Source organism: Vipera berus (assembly GCF_964194415.1).
Source record: "Vipera berus genome assembly, chromosome: 1".
Lineage (NCBI taxonomy): Eukaryota > Metazoa > Chordata > Lepidosauria > Squamata > Viperidae > Vipera > Vipera berus.
The window spans coordinates 162,883,027-162,902,416 of NC_138202.1; the positions used below are offsets into that span (position 1 = coordinate 162,883,027).

The 19,390-nt window shown below is 36.5% G+C and overlaps 1 protein-coding gene across 1 annotated transcript in view; it reads left to right on the forward strand.

The window, feature by feature from the left end:
• OSBPL6 (oxysterol binding protein like 6) overlaps nt 1-19,390 on the forward strand; it is a 92,052-nt gene that overhangs the window by 19,696 nt on the left and 52,966 nt on the right. Inside the window, exons 2-10 of the mRNA XM_081315044.1 lie at nt 5,965-6,225; nt 8,528-8,623; nt 11,537-11,659; nt 14,049-14,102; nt 16,057-16,170; nt 16,254-16,424; nt 17,106-17,238; nt 18,282-18,385; nt 18,907-18,993. Coding sequence (XP_081171170.1) covers nt 6,124-6,225; nt 8,528-8,623; nt 11,537-11,659; nt 14,049-14,102; nt 16,057-16,170; nt 16,254-16,424; nt 17,106-17,238; nt 18,282-18,385; nt 18,907-18,993 — 984 coding nt within the window. The 5' untranslated portion in view covers nt 5,965-6,123. The remainder of the gene's footprint in view (nt 1-5,964; nt 6,226-8,527; nt 8,624-11,536; nt 11,660-14,048; nt 14,103-16,056; nt 16,171-16,253; nt 16,425-17,105; nt 17,239-18,281; nt 18,386-18,906; nt 18,994-19,390) is intronic.

Sequence of the window (19,390 nt, forward strand, 5' to 3'; positions counted from 1 at the left end):
TCCTGGTACAGCGATATCAATCAGCTGTACGCTTCTGTTCTCTACAAGTGTGATATCTGACGTGTTGTGTTCCAATTGGCGATCTGTCTGTATTTGGAAGTCCCACAAGATCTTCACCCTGTCATTCTCGACAACTTTTTCCACCCTATGTTCCCACGACTTTTCAGACACAGGCAAGTCGTATTTTTTACACAATGCCCAGTGGATTAGTTTAGCAACTCGGTCATGTCTAGCTTTGTAATCAGTTTGGGCGATTTTGCTGCACTCACATATTAAATGTGAAACAGTTTCAGCTTTGTTGTTGTTATTATTATTATGCCTTCTCTCCCTTGGGAGGAGTGGAGCATGTTTTTTCCAGTTTGTTCAAAGCCAAGAAATCAATAATCCAGTTCCCAGGGATCTAGAATTGGAGATCCAGGATATATAGAGCAATACAGGCATCAGTGAAAACATGATATGAATTATTTTTATTTTACTTTATTAAAAATATTCTAAACTCTGGTGTTTTTGTTATCCAATTATTCTGTTTTTCTCTGTGTAAGACAGCAGCTGCAGAGATAAAAACTGAACACTTCAGTTGCTCGTTTTTTCTTGCACTTTGATTTTTAAGTCTTGTTCATGTCCTTAACCTTGATATACATAATAAAGATGTGAATTTCTTACTGATTCAGGCCACTTATTCTGAACAGATTATAATGTTATATGGTCTCTCTCTGCTCCCATTAAGCTACAAAAAGGACTAGCTGTTGTAAGTATCATAGAAATTGTCTTTTTAGATTTTTATAATACTGTAATGACAACTGTTTCATCTATGCCATTCCTATGATACTTAATATGGTATTTTCTTAACACTTTCAAATAGTGTTAAAGCAGTCAAAGGTTTTTCCTTCAAAAATAGTTGTGTATACAGACTAGAGTTTTCTCTGGCAGAAATCTAGAAGAGAGCGAGAAACTGTTGGCATGCTGTTAAAAAGCTTACATTAGGAAAGGAATGTTTTGCACTGAAAAGAATTGTGGTCTATAATTAAAGCATCATCTCTGTTTGGAAACTTAAATTATGATGGATGCCACAGACTTCTAGGAAGCTAATGTCAGACAAGGCATACCACACCATACAGACAACTGAGGATTGACTGATTTATTTAAAGACCTGTTTGATCTATGGTTGATGCTAAAATAAATAGATATTCTGAAGGTTACATTTAATGATGTACCTTTTACTTATGTGTCCATTGAAATAAATAAGCAGCAATTTAGGATTGGAACCTTTTATCTGATTGTTGGGTAGTCACATACAAACAAATAGCACTATCAATAATACTAGTAATTTATACCACCTTTCATTGAAAAGCTATGCATGGTGATTCTAATTCAGGGCTTTTCAACCAGTGGTATGGGTACCAACTGTGGTACATTGGCACCTGGCAGGTGGTACGCAACCATCCTAGAAAAGTGGTAGTGGGGGAGGGGAATGAGCTGAACTGGTGGCAGCACCATACAAGCCTGAGCGAGAGATGGCTGGAGCTACAGAGCTGTCAGGGCTCAGTCGAAGCGCCAGGATCAGTGCTTGATTCATATTTATGACGGTCACAGTGTCCCAGGGTCATGTGAAGTGACCAAAACCTGCTGCAACCACCCAGCAGATGGGGGGGAAATAAAAACCAAACACACTCCCATCCCACCCCCACTGCCAATCCTCAACAGAAATGCTCACAACAATGAGAACCTTGGACAGGAGGAAGAGTGCCTCCGGGCGGGCAGGCAGGTATCTTGCTCGGCTGTGGCTTGGGGGGCACTTTTTCCAGTGCCATTGTAACTTCGAACAGTCACTAAGCGAACTGTTGTAAGTCGAGGACTACCTGTACTTCATCACTTTTCCTCTTTTTTTTTGGTCATCAAGTTTTTGACACCTTGCTAGGCAACTGGTGGTGCTCAGATGTTGCCGTATCCTAAAAGTGGTACAATGGGTGAAAAGATTGAAAAGCACTATTTTAATTCATTATATAGTTATGAATACAGATTCAGTAGGATATTATTTACTGAAGATTAATCTGGCATTAAACATAAAGATTATGTGTGGGGGTGTAACCTTCACTCTCATTGGTGGCTGTTAAGGAAAACTTATTACTCGGTTCTTCCTCTACTACAATAGTCTTGTTCTGTACCAACCTACTACTGGCCCTGCAGAGGCTGGAACTAAGCCTGCCAAATTTATGGACACAAAAGCAAACAGAGCAAAAACAAGACACGAACCATGAAACAGGAGCTATTCAAACGGTTGCCTTCAGCAAACCAGCCCTCCCACGCATTCCCCTTTTAAACAGTTCAGGGCGTGGCTTCTCTCTGCCTCCTTCCGAGGTGCCCCATTGCCTTCCTCTGTTTACTCCTGATTGACTGCCTCCTGCGTCGGGCGTCCTTGAACAGGGCCAGCTGTGGGTCATCTTCATCCACGCTGTCAGGCTCACACAGCTGGGTCTCCGTCGTGACCAGGTGGGAGGGGCCTGGCTGAGGGCTCTCATCAGCAAGCTCTCCAACACCCTCAGCAACCTCTCCAACACCCTCCTCTTCCTCCTCTGAATCGTCCGACCCAACTGCCGAACCCACAGGCTGACCCTGAATCACAACAAGTCTTCTCAACTCAATGAATTTAATAAACTGATAGACTTTTGGGATGCTCAGCCCAGGAGTGTGGTCTGAAGGAGCTTTTTGACATTCCATAGCTCGGGGTTGCTTTTTTTCTTTTCTTTTTCTTTGAAGCTGAAGTCCAGCCCTAGCCTGCATATTAGGCATATTTTGTCTGTTTTCAGTATGTAGGCAAATGATGCTCACCCTTGGCATATAGGTTATAACAAAAATGTCTGTTGGTAGATTGGGAATTACTATTGGAATATGTGAAAGAGTTAACTTAGTAATAAAAACACATCTGAAAGTGGCCTTGAAAAGTACAAATAGAATTGTTCTTGTAGCTCTTTGGGGTATGCTGTGCTGTTTATTACAACTGAAGCCATAACCTCTGATGACTAATACTTGACTCAGCCATCATTTAAAAAAAATGATTCTGTTTATACAAATAAAATCCACTGAAGGACACTAGCTTTAAAGGATAATAAAATTTATAGGCTAAAGCTGTATGTTTTATCTGCCACATTAGATATTCATCAGTAATTTTAATGTTGATTCAGTCATGATTGTAATAATAAGGAACTGCTTCCAGTAATTAGGATCATTTTCATGTACTATTAAACCCAACAATGGAGATTTCAGTGCTCCATGATTACGTTCAGATGTAATGTCAAATTATGTCGTCTTTTACCCCTTATTGTTTCGTCTTTTGCAAATGGCAATCCAATCATGGTTCAAATCTTTCCAAAAAGCGATTTAAATTATGGTTTCCTCAGTGACATTTAAATGGAACTCTTCAAGGCTAACTTTGATTCCCTAAGTTGGCAGCAAAGTTTCATGAAGAAATTGGACATTTGTTTCATGTAATGTTTATATCTTGTTTTTTATTATTTATTTTTTGCATCGTATTACTGTTAACTTACTAATTTCTATCTGTTTTGAAGAGTGTAGCTCTAAAAATGGTTTAAAATAAGCTTACTTGGTTGTTTATTTATTTGACATACTTTAATGATTTATGTCTATCCTTGGCAGTCTTATTAGCCTGAAAACAGGTTCTTCCAAAGTTATAATTGTGAATAAAGAAATGGGGAGGGGGCCAAAGCTTAGTGGTAAGATGAGCTATAGAAGAAATATGATTCCAGATACTTAGGAATTTTTGTTTTTGAAATTTGATGCCTAGAGCTTTAAATTAGTATAACTCTGAAATAAAGGAGTATAAATATTGATAGAAAGGTGAACAAAACCTTTTTATCGTTCCCCTTAAGAGGTATGCTAATATTGAGCTGGTAATTTTAAACTATATACAGTATAATTGAGAGACCAATGTATGACTTGGAGACAGTTAGCTTGTGGTATATGAACTAAGAACATAAATATGTCTTTCTTTTGCATCTTGTTTGCAGCATTTAACAGCAATATGTGATGCCTGTATTTATTTTACTATACATTCTTCATATTTATCTTTAGAATATTTTTTTCCATTTGTTTATGGTTTTTTTTGGTAAAATACTTCCAGAATATTAACTGTCTCTTTTGGGAGGCGAGGTGACTTAAAACTCACATCAGCTAAATAATATATTGGTTCATTTCTCTTTAATATCAATTTGTGAAATAGCCAACTACGTTACTTTCAATGTATGAGATTATAGGTGAAAATAAAGCGAATCATGGTTGAATCAATTGAAACTGCAGAATGCTTTGATCTTTCTGAAATTAGTGCAGATACTATTTAACTGCTTTTTTTTAAAGGGTGGGTCAAAGGCATTTGTACATGTGTTTGTTTTAAACAACGAAGCTAATGTTAGAAAAAAGAGTACTGTATGCTTAGTAATTTCCTGCTAGATATCGAATAGTACACCATGTAAAGATGAAAATGGTCCACAGCATATATATTTTGTTACTGGGAGTCAGTTTGGCTAGTGCAGGGTTGTCAAACTGCTGGCCCACACTGTTCCCACTCCATTGCTGTCAATGGGAAAAAAGTTGTGATACGTCGCAACATGTCACGTGACATCACGAGTTTGACACACGTGGTCTAGTGGTTAAGGCACCAGGTTAGAAAGCGGGAGATCGTGAGTTCACGTCCTGCCTTAGCCATGAAAGCCAGTTGGGTGACTTTGGACCAGTAATACTCTCTCAGCCCAATCCATCTCACAGGGTTGTTGTTATGGGGAAAACAGAAGGAGGAAAGCATCTTAGATACGCTTGCCACAAAAAATAATAATAGCGATATATACTTATGTATATGCATATACAGTACGTACGTACGTACATACGTACATACATACATACATACATACATACATACATACATACATACATATATATATATATATATATATATATATATATATATATATATATATATATATATATATATAAAGGTAAAGGTTCCCCCGCACATGCGTGCTAGTCGTTTCTGACTCTAGGGGCCAGTGCTCATCTCCGTTTCAAAGCCAAAGAGCCAGCGCTTGTCCAAGGACATCTCCGTGGTCATGTGGCCGGCATGACTAGACGCCAAAGGTGCATGGAGTGCTGTTACCTTCTCACCGTAGTGGTCCCTATTTTTCTACTTGCATTTTTACGTGCTTTCGAACTGCTAGGTTGGCAGAAGCTGGGACGAGTAACAGGCGCTCACTCTGGTACGCGGCACTCAGGATTCAACCCGCCAAACTGCCGACCTTCTGATCGACAAGCTCAGTGTCCTAACCCACTGAGCCACTGCGTCCCTATATATACATATAGATATAGATATAGATATAGATATAGATATAGATATAGATATAGATATAGATATAGATATAGATATAGATATACATATACATATACATATACATATACATATACATATTTATACACACCTCACTGGCAGTTGTATCTGTTTTTTCCAAACGTATTGAGAACGTGCTGCAAATGGCTATTTGTTGGTAACACTGAATGTTCATACTCATATCAATGGTGTGTTTGTGGGGAAAATAAATATGCTATGATTACTGTAATTATTCGGCTTACATTTACAATACTTGTGTTTCAAAAAAATAAAGCTGAAATGTGATAGAGTATAGAAAACAGATTTTAACAATTCATTTGCAAAGTACTGTGATGTGTCATTTGGGAAATCATCAGAGTAATCAATATCATCTCAGGAGAAATTCTGCTGTTGAAAAAAGTAGTAATTATTATGAAGGATAGAACCAGCCATTTATTTTACTGACATTAAATGTTTTTCATAGGTTTGATAGCTGGAACCCAAGAGACCTGCGTTTGTTTAACACTGTAACTCATGCAAACTCACAAATACATAGTATACCAATCACTCTCTCTTTTCCTTTCTCCTTCAAGATTTGGTTTGGATGCCTTTTACATTAATTTGACCTGCCCATGTAAAGAATATACTCTGGGAGAAATGCTGAAAAGCGCTTGGCTTCCTCTTTCCGTAGAAAACTGAATGGAATGTGGTGTTAATCTGTGAAAGGAGACCCTTAGAATTTAGCTGCAGTGATGAGTTCTGAAGAGAAAGGTGTATCTCCTGTTCACAGAACCTCCACACCATCACATAAAGCTGACTCCTCTTCATCATATTCCCAGTGGGATACTAGGCAGGTAAGTGAAAATATTCTTTTAATTATGGATGTAGAAATCCTGCAAATTAGTTGGGAGGTTCTTTATTTACTTCACCTGTTAAAGAAAAAAGTGAGTCAATGGATAAAAATTAGGCTTCTGTAAAGATAGCTGCAATTAATAATGGCAAAATACTTTGTGAGTTTTCTAGTTCTTTGTTTTCTGCTATCACTTTATCCTACATTATTCTAGTGTATTCACTCATGTTGGATTATTATACAGTCTGCCTAATCTTTTCGACTGCTATCGTGAGACCTTATCCCTGAGGCTTCAGTCTCTCTGATTCTTCCTCCTACCCTGTTGGAACATGTTCAGTTCTATTGTTAGTTTATATTTTTTTTGTTTCATTCCATCTCTGACAATATTGAGTTATTTTCAACCCTCCTTCAGATGCTGTGCTGCCATTCCCTGATTCCTTATGATCAAACAGTACCGGTAGGGGTCAATCATTTGCTTTTGCTTTTTTTTGGAATACTGATGGTAATGGCTAACACTGCATCAAAGTGAAATATTGGTCCTATAAAGCCTGCCATTTTACTTCCCAAGAATGCCTCAACGTCCACAAGGGACCCATTGGTGTTCTGAGGACATTTTCCTGTCAGCGCTGCCTTGAGAGCTGTTAGCTTGTCTACAAGGAAGAGATCATAAATGGTTATATCATTCTTTGTAGATTATATCTTTGTGACTTGAGCCCACTTACAGAAGTAATTTGGAATTGGGCATTAATTATTAATTCCAAACCTAAACATATGATTTAGCTGAAAGATAACTATATTTTATATGGAATATTGCTGTTTAAAATAATTATAAAAATGTGATCTAAGGCATGACTAATTCCTGGACTTGAATTGTGACATTACCCACATCAAAATAAAACCCTTTCTGTTTTTACATAAGGACTCAGCAGTAGCAATCGCAAATGAGATTCATGATTCACAAACAAGCAGTTGCAAATTGTTCTATTACCCCCAGGTTATGCCAAAATTACTCTCTAGTAATTATTTCCAGTTTAAGAAAGATGCAGAATTGATAGTATTGTACTCCAGTAATCATTTATCATTTGTTAATTAGTCTTTTAATTTCTTGAACCTTAATTTGATCATTTTAAATTCTGTCATTAGAAAAATTTCTGTCTCCCACAAAACATTAGTCACACTTGCTATTAAGTTGTTTTCACGATGCATCTATTTTGCTGTTGATATTGTCTCCCTATTACCCTTACTAAATGGCTGAGGGTGGTTAGAATAAAATGTAAATCACAATATTCTGCTCTTTTGAAATCTCAGTTTTTTGTAAATTACGTTTTGGTAAGGAACAGGTAGGTCACCTTAAAAGAAAGCACTTTCAAAAGAACATTGCAAGACAGATATTCAAATCTTTGTACTTTCAAACACATATATCAAGAATACATTTATTCTGCTTTATAGTATTGTGCTTGACAGATTTAATTCAGTTCAGCTCAAGGCAGGATCAAACTCATGTTTTATCTTCCAAGCGTATATATATAGAGTGAGTTTGACTTATTTTGATCTAATTAATTTTCACATTGTTATAGCTTATAAGTGAATGCGCTCAGATATTTCATCGATTTTCTTAAAGTATCCATATGTGAAGTCTAATGGACCTGCTCTGCTATGGGTAGCATCTACCGTCATAATTAAGGTTACTACATCTGGGAGCAAAAATCCAGATAACTACTAGACATGGGAAAGAATCAGATTTTTCTTTACATCTTGGCTGCCCTGTCATTGGTGGTCTGAATTTCTGCAACCCGATGATAATATTCCTACACATGAATCCATTCTTGTCTCACATATGTTCACTTTATATGAGAAGAGTATGTACACAATCTCCGGTTGAACTTTAGACAAGACAGCTGTGGATGGAAGCCATTTTATAATAACTCAACCTAATTTTGGAAATTTTAGGAAAAAAAGTTTAATTATACAGTAATACCTTAAGTTGGCAGAAAAAGCCTGTCGAATGTTAAGATGCTGACTGAAATAACATTCAGTACTAAAATTTGAAAATACTTTGTCTATTTTCCTTATTAGAATAAATATATATGTTGCCTTTCCATTTGAAGCAGCTTGGGTAACAATATCTCATAAGATATTTCTGTGCTTTAATATTAAAATATTTTGAAATTATTAAGGTTGGTAATGATGCGATATCTGTTTTGTGTGAACACAGTGTATTTCCATTCCCTCAAAGGCATCTTAGTTATGTATGAGAACTATTTTCGGTGACAAAAATTTACTCCATTCTTTTCTTTGTGCTTTAGAGTGGTCATGTGTTAGAGCGAAATGCTTCTGCTGGAAGCACAGACTTGATTATTGGGAAACAATTGCTAGAAAATGAGCCAATCATTGTATCTAAAGTAAGTAAAGTCTTGGTCCCTGCAAAAGTATGTGGTTGCAGAACATATTTAATCATTGGATGTGTTCTATAAGGCTATGCAAATCATTGGTTTGTAGCAATACTGTAGTGCCACTCCTCAAAGCACTGAAGTGGTTGCATTAAATCAGGGGTCTTCAAACTTGGCCCTTTTATGACTTGTGGACTTCAACTCCCAGAATTCCTCAGCCAGGCACGCTTATATTTATCAACTATTTTTTGAAAAAAATTCCACTAATTAAAGGACTTTTATTTGAAGTGGATCTTGCATGTGCTTTCTCTGGTTAATTTTAATTATACCAATTCACTCTAAGGAATCTAATACAGGTAGTCCTCGACTTTCAACAGTTCATTTAGTGACTGTTCGAAGTTAACAATAGCGCTGAAAAAAGTGACTTATGACCATTTTTCACACTTAACGATCGTTGCAGCATCTCTATCGTCATGTAATCAAAATTTGGACTCTTGGCAACTGGGTCATATTTATGACGATTGCCGTGTCCTGGGATCATGTGATCACCTTTTGTAACCTGACAAGCAAAGTCAATAGAGAAGCCAGATTCACTTAACAACAGTGTTACTAATATAACAACTATAGTGATTCACTTTGCAACAATTGCAAAAAAAGTCATAAAATGGGGCAAAACTCAACTGCCTTGCTTAACAAAAAAAAACAACAATTGGGCCCAATTGCGACCATAATTCGAAGACTACTTGTATCCTTTTCATCCTCCCCATCTTCCCCACCTTGAATCATCACTGCTGGGTTTCATAACTGTAGAGCAGGGGTCTTCAAACTTGGCCCTTTTTTGACTTGTGGACTTCAACTCCCAGAATTCCTCAGCCAGCTTGCCTGGCTGAGGAATTTTGGGAGTCGAAGTCCACAAGTCATAAACGGGCCAAGTTTGAAGACCCCTGCTGTAGAGGTTGCTCAGCCCTAGGCTGAAAGTGTGAAATTTTGGAGAAAATGTTAAAGATAAAATATCCCACAGCTTCTTGAAGTACGTGTTTCTCATCTGCATTATGAGAAAGAAAGATTGGATTAAAAAACGGAGGTTTTTAAAATTAAAAATGATTCTAGTAATTGGAAAAAAATGTATGTAAGTGCTGCATATAATGAAAACACAGTACATCTGTTGTCACAAATTCTGGCACATAAAAAAAACAAATGAATACTATCAGTGCATTTTCTTCCTGGCAAAGGAACGAATCATATGAAACTAAGCAAACTGCAAGAAGCATATGGGTAGCCCTTGAATTGCAATTGTAATTGGGACCTGATTGATAAACAGTCCGCTCATAAAACATGACATCCACGATGACCACATTCCATAGTGACGGCAATCTCGGCAGGCCCTGTTGCTGTCATTAACATAATCCCACCAATTATTAAGTGAGAACCCATCCCTGATTGGTACCCTTTGTAGCTTCCTCATTTCTAGCTCAGATCCTTGAGGAGTTAATTAATTGCTTTGATTGTTTTGAAGTTAAACAGCACTGAAAAAAGTAACTTACCATTGTTTTTCACACTTACGACCTTGCAGCATCCCCATGGTCGTGTGATCGAAATTCAGACGCTTGGCAACTGACTCATATTTATGACGAGTGCAGTGTCCCTGGTTCATGTGATCAAAGTCAGTGGAGAAGCCAGATTCACTTCACAACCGTGTTACTAATTTAACAACTGCAGTAATTCACTTAACAAATGTGACAAGGAAATGGGGCCAAACTCACTTTTTTTTTAATCCCATTTATATTCCGCCCTTCTCCGAAGACTCAGGGGGGCTTACAATCTAAGAAGCACAAATCAATGTGCTTAGCAATAGCCTTCATTCTATGTATATGCCTGCTTATTAGGGCTTTCGCCCCCCCCAAGTGGCATTATTACAAAGTCAGCTTATTGCCCCCAACAATCTGGGTCCTCATTTTACCTACCTCGGAAGGATGGAAGGCTGAGTCAACCTTGAGGCTGGTGGGACTCGAACCTGCATTAATTGCAGGCAGCTGTTGTTACTTAAGGAGGCATTAGCCCACTGCTCCACCAAGGCTCCACTTAACAAATGCCTCACTTAGCAACAGAAATTTAGGGTTCAATTCTGCAAGTGAGTTGAGGACGACCTGTGTGGGATTTTGAGAATAATTTTTTATATAAATACTGCAAGGTACATCATGAATTTTTTTTTACTGAAGACTCAGTTCAACATAACACAGTCCTTTAATGTATCCCTATATTACATCAGTAATGCATAGAAGTGCTGTTTACAAGTCTCTGTTCTATTATAAAAACTTAAGGGACCAAGCATGATGAGTAGCGTGATTTTGATTGTTATTGCTATGCAGAATGCTGCAAATCAGCCCTCGTCATTTGTTTCCAATAAAAGAACATGGTTACAATTTGAAATATTGCTTCTAGAATTATTGTGCCTTGATGTGCCTAGTTATTATGCTAGGGGTGCATCATTTGCAAATGGATGACATCTTTGCTTGCTACAACTTCAGATATGTATATACACGCCAGATTTCTTCCAAACATTTTTTGGAAAAGAACCCAAATAGAACTAAAGAGATTTTAGCCATGATTAATTATGAATGGTATATAGGATACCCCCCAAAACTGTTACCTCCTGGGAGTTCCCACTTATATAGTTTAACCTTACAATTCCCTCAGTAATTTCCATAGCATAGACTTCAGGAACATTCGTATTCTCAGTGTGGTTTACTTAATATCCAGTTTCTTTTTTATTTGCTAACTAAAGGCAGACTTATTGAATTCAGTGGAATAGATTTTATGTAAATGTACACTGGGTTGCCAAAATAACTTGAATAATAGGCGCCACAAAAGTGAAATTTTGATCTGTTTGGTTCTGTTCCCTCCCCTTCTTCCCCCTTTACTCAGGAGCCAGACAGTTGGGAAATTATAGAAGGCTTGAAAATTGGCCAGACTAATGTCCAGAAGCCAGACAAACATGAAGGATTCATGCTGAAGAAAAGGAAATGGCCTTTAAAAGGCTGGCACAAGGTAAAATATGTATAAAACATATTAGATGCCGTTATTTTCAATTATCACACAAAATTCATCATGATCTGTAGCAAATTGAACTCTCTTCAGAAACTGACCAGCAGTTGTTGAACCAGGCCTAGCTCTTTAGTCCCTGACCTTGAACTGAATGGCAGACTCTGAAGGAGGCTTTCACTTCTTCCTTTGTTTTGCGCTCATGTAATATGTTGAATTCTATCAGCATTCAAGTGAACATGATTAAACCTTCCTGCAGGGCTAGAAACAAGCAGTTAGCATGTGATCATATACCCTTTAAAGAAGTTTAACTGCCTCAACATAGATACGTATTATTCAATTATAGACATACACACAGACAGAAAAAACGGGAGATAAAATAAGACTGCAACATAAATTGTATTCTCTGTATGAAGGCATATGCGAGTCACAGTAAAGTATATTACTTGTAAGGAATTAAAAAAAACCAAATGCAATGGCTAAACAGAGTTATTTGATTAAAGGAAAAAAAACGTACATTTAGCGGTGACGGGAAACCCTTTGTGGACTTGTGATTTGTAGCTTTGATGATTAGAAAGGATAGACTATAGAAAGAAGAGAGTAATGAAGTAATCTTAGAGAGAGAGGTTAAATTATAATTGTATTTATACCTGCTGAGAAGACGATTGACAGTCACTTCTTTATATCTTTCTTAATACCCTCTGTTTCCTACTTTCCTTTTTTCTTTTACCTTCCTCTTACCTTTTTTGTTATTTTTAATTTTTTTAAATCTCTTTTTTTCTTTATTTATTTTAATTTGTATTAGTTCTTACTATTCTTCTTAAAACTCAATAACGTCTGTCTGTCTGTCATATCAAATGTTGGTTTGATTATTGTGAAAGGAATTGTTCAGACTCCATCACAGTCAGTTACTGAACAAAGGGATGATACAGGAATCCCTGAGTATGATGTATGAAACTGGGTACATTTTTGATGTTTTAAGAAAGTTAAGAATTTTTTCTGAGATTGGAGAAGCATTTGACAGGAACGGTTCTAAATAAAAAGTATATCAGTTTGACTTTGTGTCTTTTCATTCTTATCCCGAATGCAAAGACTTGCAGGAAATTAGGTTCTCTTCATTTAAAGGGTTCTGCCAAGTAAACCTGCTTAGCATCCTAGCCTTCAGAAACCTAATTCTAGGCAAGCTTTCAGATGCACTAATTCAGTAGGGTTATTGACATTTGCCCCATGAATGACTTGATTCAATTCTGTCAAATAAAGCAGACTCACTTTCAGAAATTCAGACAGGCCCCTTATCAGTATAAGCTGCAGGATCTTGCTGCTCTTTGTCAGAAAGATGAAAGCACTATTGCATCTTCTTTTTTTTGAGACATCCTTGTTACATCACAGTGTACATAGACAGGGGCAGGGTTTGCATCAAATGCTGCAGTGCTGCTTGTGTCAGTCTGATTCTGTCATGGTCTGTTGGGATGACCTTGGGAAGCAGGAGAAAGAGCTGCAGGCTGGATAATTGTCATGCCAAAGTATCTCAGTCCATAGGAGGAAAAGGAGTGTAGGAAGGCATCTCCGAAGGCACCCGCCCTAGTTTTCTAGAAAGGAAAAAAAAAATGATGTCAGGCTTGCAAGATTTTATTTTTGTAACCTTACAGTAAAGGTAGCGTTAGTATTGGTTTGTGCTTCTTGCCTAGACTAGTTTGAAGGGCTTGTAGATCCTTGTTTGCTCTGCTCTGGGGACGTCAGTGCTCCTTATTCAGTAGGACTACCTAGATTCTGTTTTTAACCTATTCTGAAAATACTTGGTTCCAGTATGATCCTGTGAGCTATTTGTAAAAAAAAGTGATGGGTTGTATTGCCATATACCACAGGTCTGCAACCCGCGGCTCCGGAGCCGCATTCGGCTCTTTCAGCCGTCTCCTGCGGCTCCCAGTCCTCTGCTATGTGCAGTCCCCAAAAAAAGTGGGACTAAAAAAGTTAAACCAATCAATTCAAATATGCAGGGTAGGTGCATATTTTGCCTTGGCTCCACTCTTCAGTCAAACCCTGTTCTGCGCATGCGCGCATATGCACACATTTTTTTGCGGCTCCCAGTTTTTCCTTTTGTGAGGGAACCGGTTCTGAGTGGCTCTTTCACTGTTTCAGGTTGCTGACCCCTGCCATATACCATAGCTCAGTTCACAAGGCAGCTTTAATGATTTAGCTTTAGGATTGATTGATTGATTGATTATGTTCCATCAGGTTGGTGTGGAGTCCAACCACATAGCTAGGAAAATCTATCCCTAGCTTGGTCCTTCATTTATTGTAATGATGTTTATTGCTGCATGCAATGTGTTTATGTCTTCATTAATAGTTTTATATATTCTCCACTAACATTGTGATCTACATTTTTTTTCTGCAGCGCTTTTTTGTTCTAGACAATGGAATGTTGAAATATTCAAAGTCACCAATTGATGTAAGTAACTCTGGGGGTCTTTAAAAGAACAATGAATGTTACATATTATTTGGATGCTTAGTTCCAGTAACGATGCAGATATTCCTGTACTGTAGAGAAAAGGTACAAATCCTCCCATTCAGTTCAATTTTTCCCCATCCTCCTCCTTTTTTCTCAAACATTCTGGATTTATCAGTGTTATAACTTGCCAGATTTTATTTGTGGCAATTAGATAATTTTAAACCTGCTGGGTTATTAGTGTCTCTGAGCTTGATTGTTTTCCAGCAGTTATTTCATCACCTTGAGATGAAATCTTATTTCTGTGGTTTCTCCATATATCAGGGAACAAAGCACACTTCAACTAAGATTGATAGGATAAACTCCTGTTTATAATGACCCAGCAAACTCCACCCTCTGGCTCTTAAATTATTAAGATTTAAAACCAAAAGCACATCAGCTTCTTGCCTTAATACTATTATTTTGAAACTTTACTTTGGTCAGATCAGTGTTCTGCCTTTTGCAATATTATTCGATAGATAACATCAGTGTACTTATTATGCAGCACCTGAGTCCTTATAGGTCAAGGGCCCTGGAAACTCTGTATATGCCATTTGCTGCTCAGTGAACTACAAAATGCAGCAAACCCTCAATTTTACAGAATAATAGAGGGGAAGGGATGATTATTAGATCTGAATAACCATTAAATTGCAAAGGGGATGCATAAAACAGTAAACAAATTTTCTCCATTGCTTTCATGAACCAATTTTTAATGAAGATGGGTAAATCAAGGGTTTACTGTAATAATAAATAGATAGAGATTTTAAACTGTAACTTTGTTTTACTTTAATTGTAAGGTGATTGTAGACCATAATAAAACATATATTTTTACTATAATAATACAAGTCAATAATTACATAAACATTGGAAAAATCTAGCCAAGTTTAGAAAAACATATCCCTGTTAATAAACAATATAAAACAAAAATGACCTATAGCGTTGTAGATTTAAAGATGAATTTAATTTAGTTTTTGTTGCATCTTTAGAATTCTGTAATTGTTTTAGATTATATATCTATATATGTTAAAATTAAGTACATTCTGTTATTTATTTTATAAAATAAGAGTTTCACTACAAAATGGTCTTAAAACACAAAAGCAATCTTAGTTATAATTAATCTTTCTTTTGTGTATAATTGTAGGGAGGGGAAATTGGTTCAGAACATGTTGATATTTTGTTCAGAGGCAGACTTAACTATTTGGGTAACATTGTTTTCAGTTATTTCTGAAATATATGTATAATGGGTGACAAATAGGAGTTGATATGCTTATTTATGTAGTTTGTGCCTTTGTGCCTATTTTGAAATTTATACAGGTATAAGTTTTCATGAGGGCAGAAACTCTCTGTTGTTATTTATCAGCATAAATTGATGTTTACTATTTGCATATGAATGATGCATCTTACCAGAGTTAAATTAGCCATTTTTTTATCAACATAGCTTTCATTACTACATAGGTGAGCCAGTGTTAATCTGAATTTATTTCTTTAGCAATGAAAGTAGCTGTCATAGAAATGTCACTTAAATTAGATCTATAATTTTTGCCTGTACGTATATGTAGATTATCTGAATCATAGCCTCAGGCTTGTTTTTCATTCTGATATTTAAACATCTGCCATTAGTTTTGTTCTTAAAATAGTTTTATACAGAATTATTCCACATCTTTTATTTACTCAGCCTATGAAATGTTCATATGTATGTGTGAAAAAAGCAGTGCACTTCTTACATAACAATCCTGTCCTGGATAAGCAGCAGGTGATGTCTTACCAACTTTTTCCTATTTTTGCTATTTTATGTACCTTTGCATTATATCCCAGAAAGCTACACTTCTGTCTGCTCATTCTAAAAAGCAATAAGTTACCAGTTTTGCCTTTTATTTCCTACTGTGCATACCTTTACTTTTCTCTTCTTTTTTTTCAGACTCAGAAAGGAAAGGTTCATGGGAGCATAGATGTGGGATTATCGGTTATGTCAATTAAAAAGAAAGCACGTAGAATAGATCTTGACACCGAGGAGCATATCTACCATTTAAAAGTAAGGAGTATTTCTACTGAGTTATGGGGTAAAAAGGAAATCAAATACTATTACTGGATTCCTCACATCGAACTTTTAATTAGGTAAAGTCCCAGGATTCATTTGATGCTTGGGTGTCAAAGTTGCGCCATCATAGATTATATCGCCAGAACGAGATTGTGCGATCGCCACGGGATGCCAGTTTCCACATATTCCCTTCAACTTCCACCACTGAATCTTCACCAGCTGCTAATGCCACAGTGCTGGAAACTAAGGTACAACCTTTTATTCAGTTGGGAAGAATACCATCCTTCAGTTCATATAGAGTTGTTTTATAATATACAACATTGCTAGCCGCTCAGTATGGATGCAAATGAGAATGGATGCCGTTATATGTGAGTAAACGCTAACACCGAAAAGAAGAACACACTCAACGGAGGAATCTACACTGTACAGATAATCCTCGACTTACCACAATTCACTTAGTGATCGTTACTCATGGTCACGCGATTTACATTCGGATGCTTGATAACTGACTCACATTTATGACGGTCGCAGTGTCCTGGGGTCATGTGATCACCTTTTGGAACCTTCTGACATGCAGAGTCAGTGGGGAAACCAGATTCGCTTAACAACCTTGTTAACTAACAACTGCAGTGACTCACTTAACAAATGTGGCAAGAAAAGTCATCAAATGGGGCAAAACTCACTTAATAAATTCCTCACTTAGCAACAGGTAAATTTTGGGCTGAATTGTGGTCATAAGGTGAGGACTACCTGTACCACATTTACTAAAATATTTGTTATTTAATTGAGACTAGAGTATCAGATACATACATGCCTCAGTTTTTAAAGAAGAGGATAACAATTGCCACTTTGTTTTTTTTTATCACAGGCAGTTTTTCTCCCAGAATTCTCATGTGTATGTGCATATTTGTGGGCATATCTTTCTTTAGGTTTCACAGAATAATTTCCCCTGGCAACCGTCTATCCCCTGCAGTAATAGTCTACCTGCAACGTGTACTACTGGCCAAAGTAAAGTAGTTGCTTGGTTGCAAGAATCAGAGGAGATGGACAAGTGTGGAGAAGGTGAGCACCTCCTTCCTTTAATCATCAATCACTGCCACTGATACAGCAGAACATAGCTTGAAGCTACAATGAAAATGTACTTATTATATGTTATATAGCAAAACGAAAAAAAGGAATTCTGCCCTGGCTGTACTTAAAATGAAGCCTCCTCTTTTTAATTGTATGTAATTTTTCCAAGAACCATCAACATTTAGATTTTCAGCACTAATCAAAAGTCTTAGTATATTTTATAGTTAAAAGTACTCAATTTCCACTTAACAAACATTTCCTGTGTAGTATACATCTGTGTAATGCAGAGCTGAAAATTCTCTAGTTTCTCTATATTATAGGTAATAATAATAACATTTTATACTTTCTATTTCAATGTATCTTTTTTTAATTTTCAAAATAGTTATCATTTCACTCAGGGATAATTGTAGGGATTAAAGATAACCCAAAATGAATTTTAGGATGTTCCCATTATTTGCCTTGAAATATAGTTTTAAGAAGGTTGAAGAACCAAAGAATAAAAACCTTCCCAAAACTATGAGTGTTTCCAAGCAAAGGGTTTTTTTCCCCATGGGTCACCCCACTAGCACATAAATTGTTCTGTTCTGCACATGGAATGATTTACTATCATGATGTCCACCAATCTAAAGTTATTCCAAGAAGGTTTGGGGACATGCAGGAAGAAATTTAACAATTGTATGGAATAGATCAGGGGTAGGCAACCTTGGCTCTTTTATGACTCGTGGATTTCAACTCCCAGAATTCCTGAGCCAGCTGGCTCAGGAATTCTGGGAGTTGAAGTCCACGAGTCATAAAAGAGCCAAGGTTGCCTACCCCTGGAATAGATGAAGGGAGCCCAGAATCGGTTTGCATGATGTGGCCTGAAATTTATGGATTGTTACTGTGTGATCATCTTGTTTCCTTTATGGAATGTTAGTGGGTAATGGGGCATGGGCTCAGATGTCATTTCAGTAAGTCTTCTTGTATTACTTTAGCAAATAAAATCTTAAATCAAAATAAATTTTTGTTGTTCTAAATGTGTTATTTTTTGTCAGATCTTGCACATTGTCAATCAAATCTTGTAAAACTCAGTAAAATTCTTCAGAACTTAGAAATACTTCAGAGAACTCAGTCAGCACCTAGCTTCACAGATATGCAGGTAAACAAAATAGATTTTAAAAATTATTGAAATAATGCTTGCTTATACCATTTATTTTGCATTTCAGATATTCTGTATGAATGTTCTCTGTCATGTCATTGTCAGTATATGAACTTCTAGTATGACACAAGAATTATTCATTATTATAGTCGAGTTCTCTAATGAGTGTAAACTGAAATAATTTTTAAGCCTAAATCACATACTTTGTTCTAAATTTAATTTTCAGTTGCCCTTTTGTTCTTCATGTTAAGAACTGTTTTGAAAAGAAAAATGGAATTATCCTAGTTAGCAAATATTAGATAAAATTCTTTAGCATAAATGCTTGAAGAATTGTACTGCAATTCTTGTTTGTGAAACTGTCTTTAATGTCCTGTTTGCTTTATCTGTATCATACTGTATAGATTAGCACTTCGGCAGTCAACTAATGCTGGGTGTTTATTACTAACTTTTGCAGTATTGTCCATGTCAGCTTTGTCAGCTTTAACCCAATGCTTTACTACTTTAATTATTTTATAACATAGGCTAACAGTGTAGATAAGAAAGACAAGCGTGTCACCAGAAGATGGAGAACAAAAAGTGTGAGCAAAGATGCTAAAATACAGCTTCAGGTACTGAGTTCACTATATTTTAACTGTGATTTGGTTAAGTATTTGTTAAAAATAATAAAAACATAAAATTAACTTGGATTTGAAGTACTGGCTATTTAATTATTGATAGCTTTTTAAAAATGTAAGATGAAGGTCTGCTGCTCAAATTATTTTTGTAATTATTTGTCCTTAGAACTGCTAGACCTTGTTGCAGAAATCCAGAGGACCGCTGGAAGGTAGCAGATCACTATAGAATTTTATTTCCATCTAGTGGTTCTTTGGATTTTACAGCCTTGATCTGGTAACCATATCATTTCTCCTATGAGCACCAAGGCTTATTAAATAAAGAAAAAAGAAAGAGACAAAGAGAGAGAGAGACCTAAATAGATTGATTCCTCATTATCAAGGCACTATCATA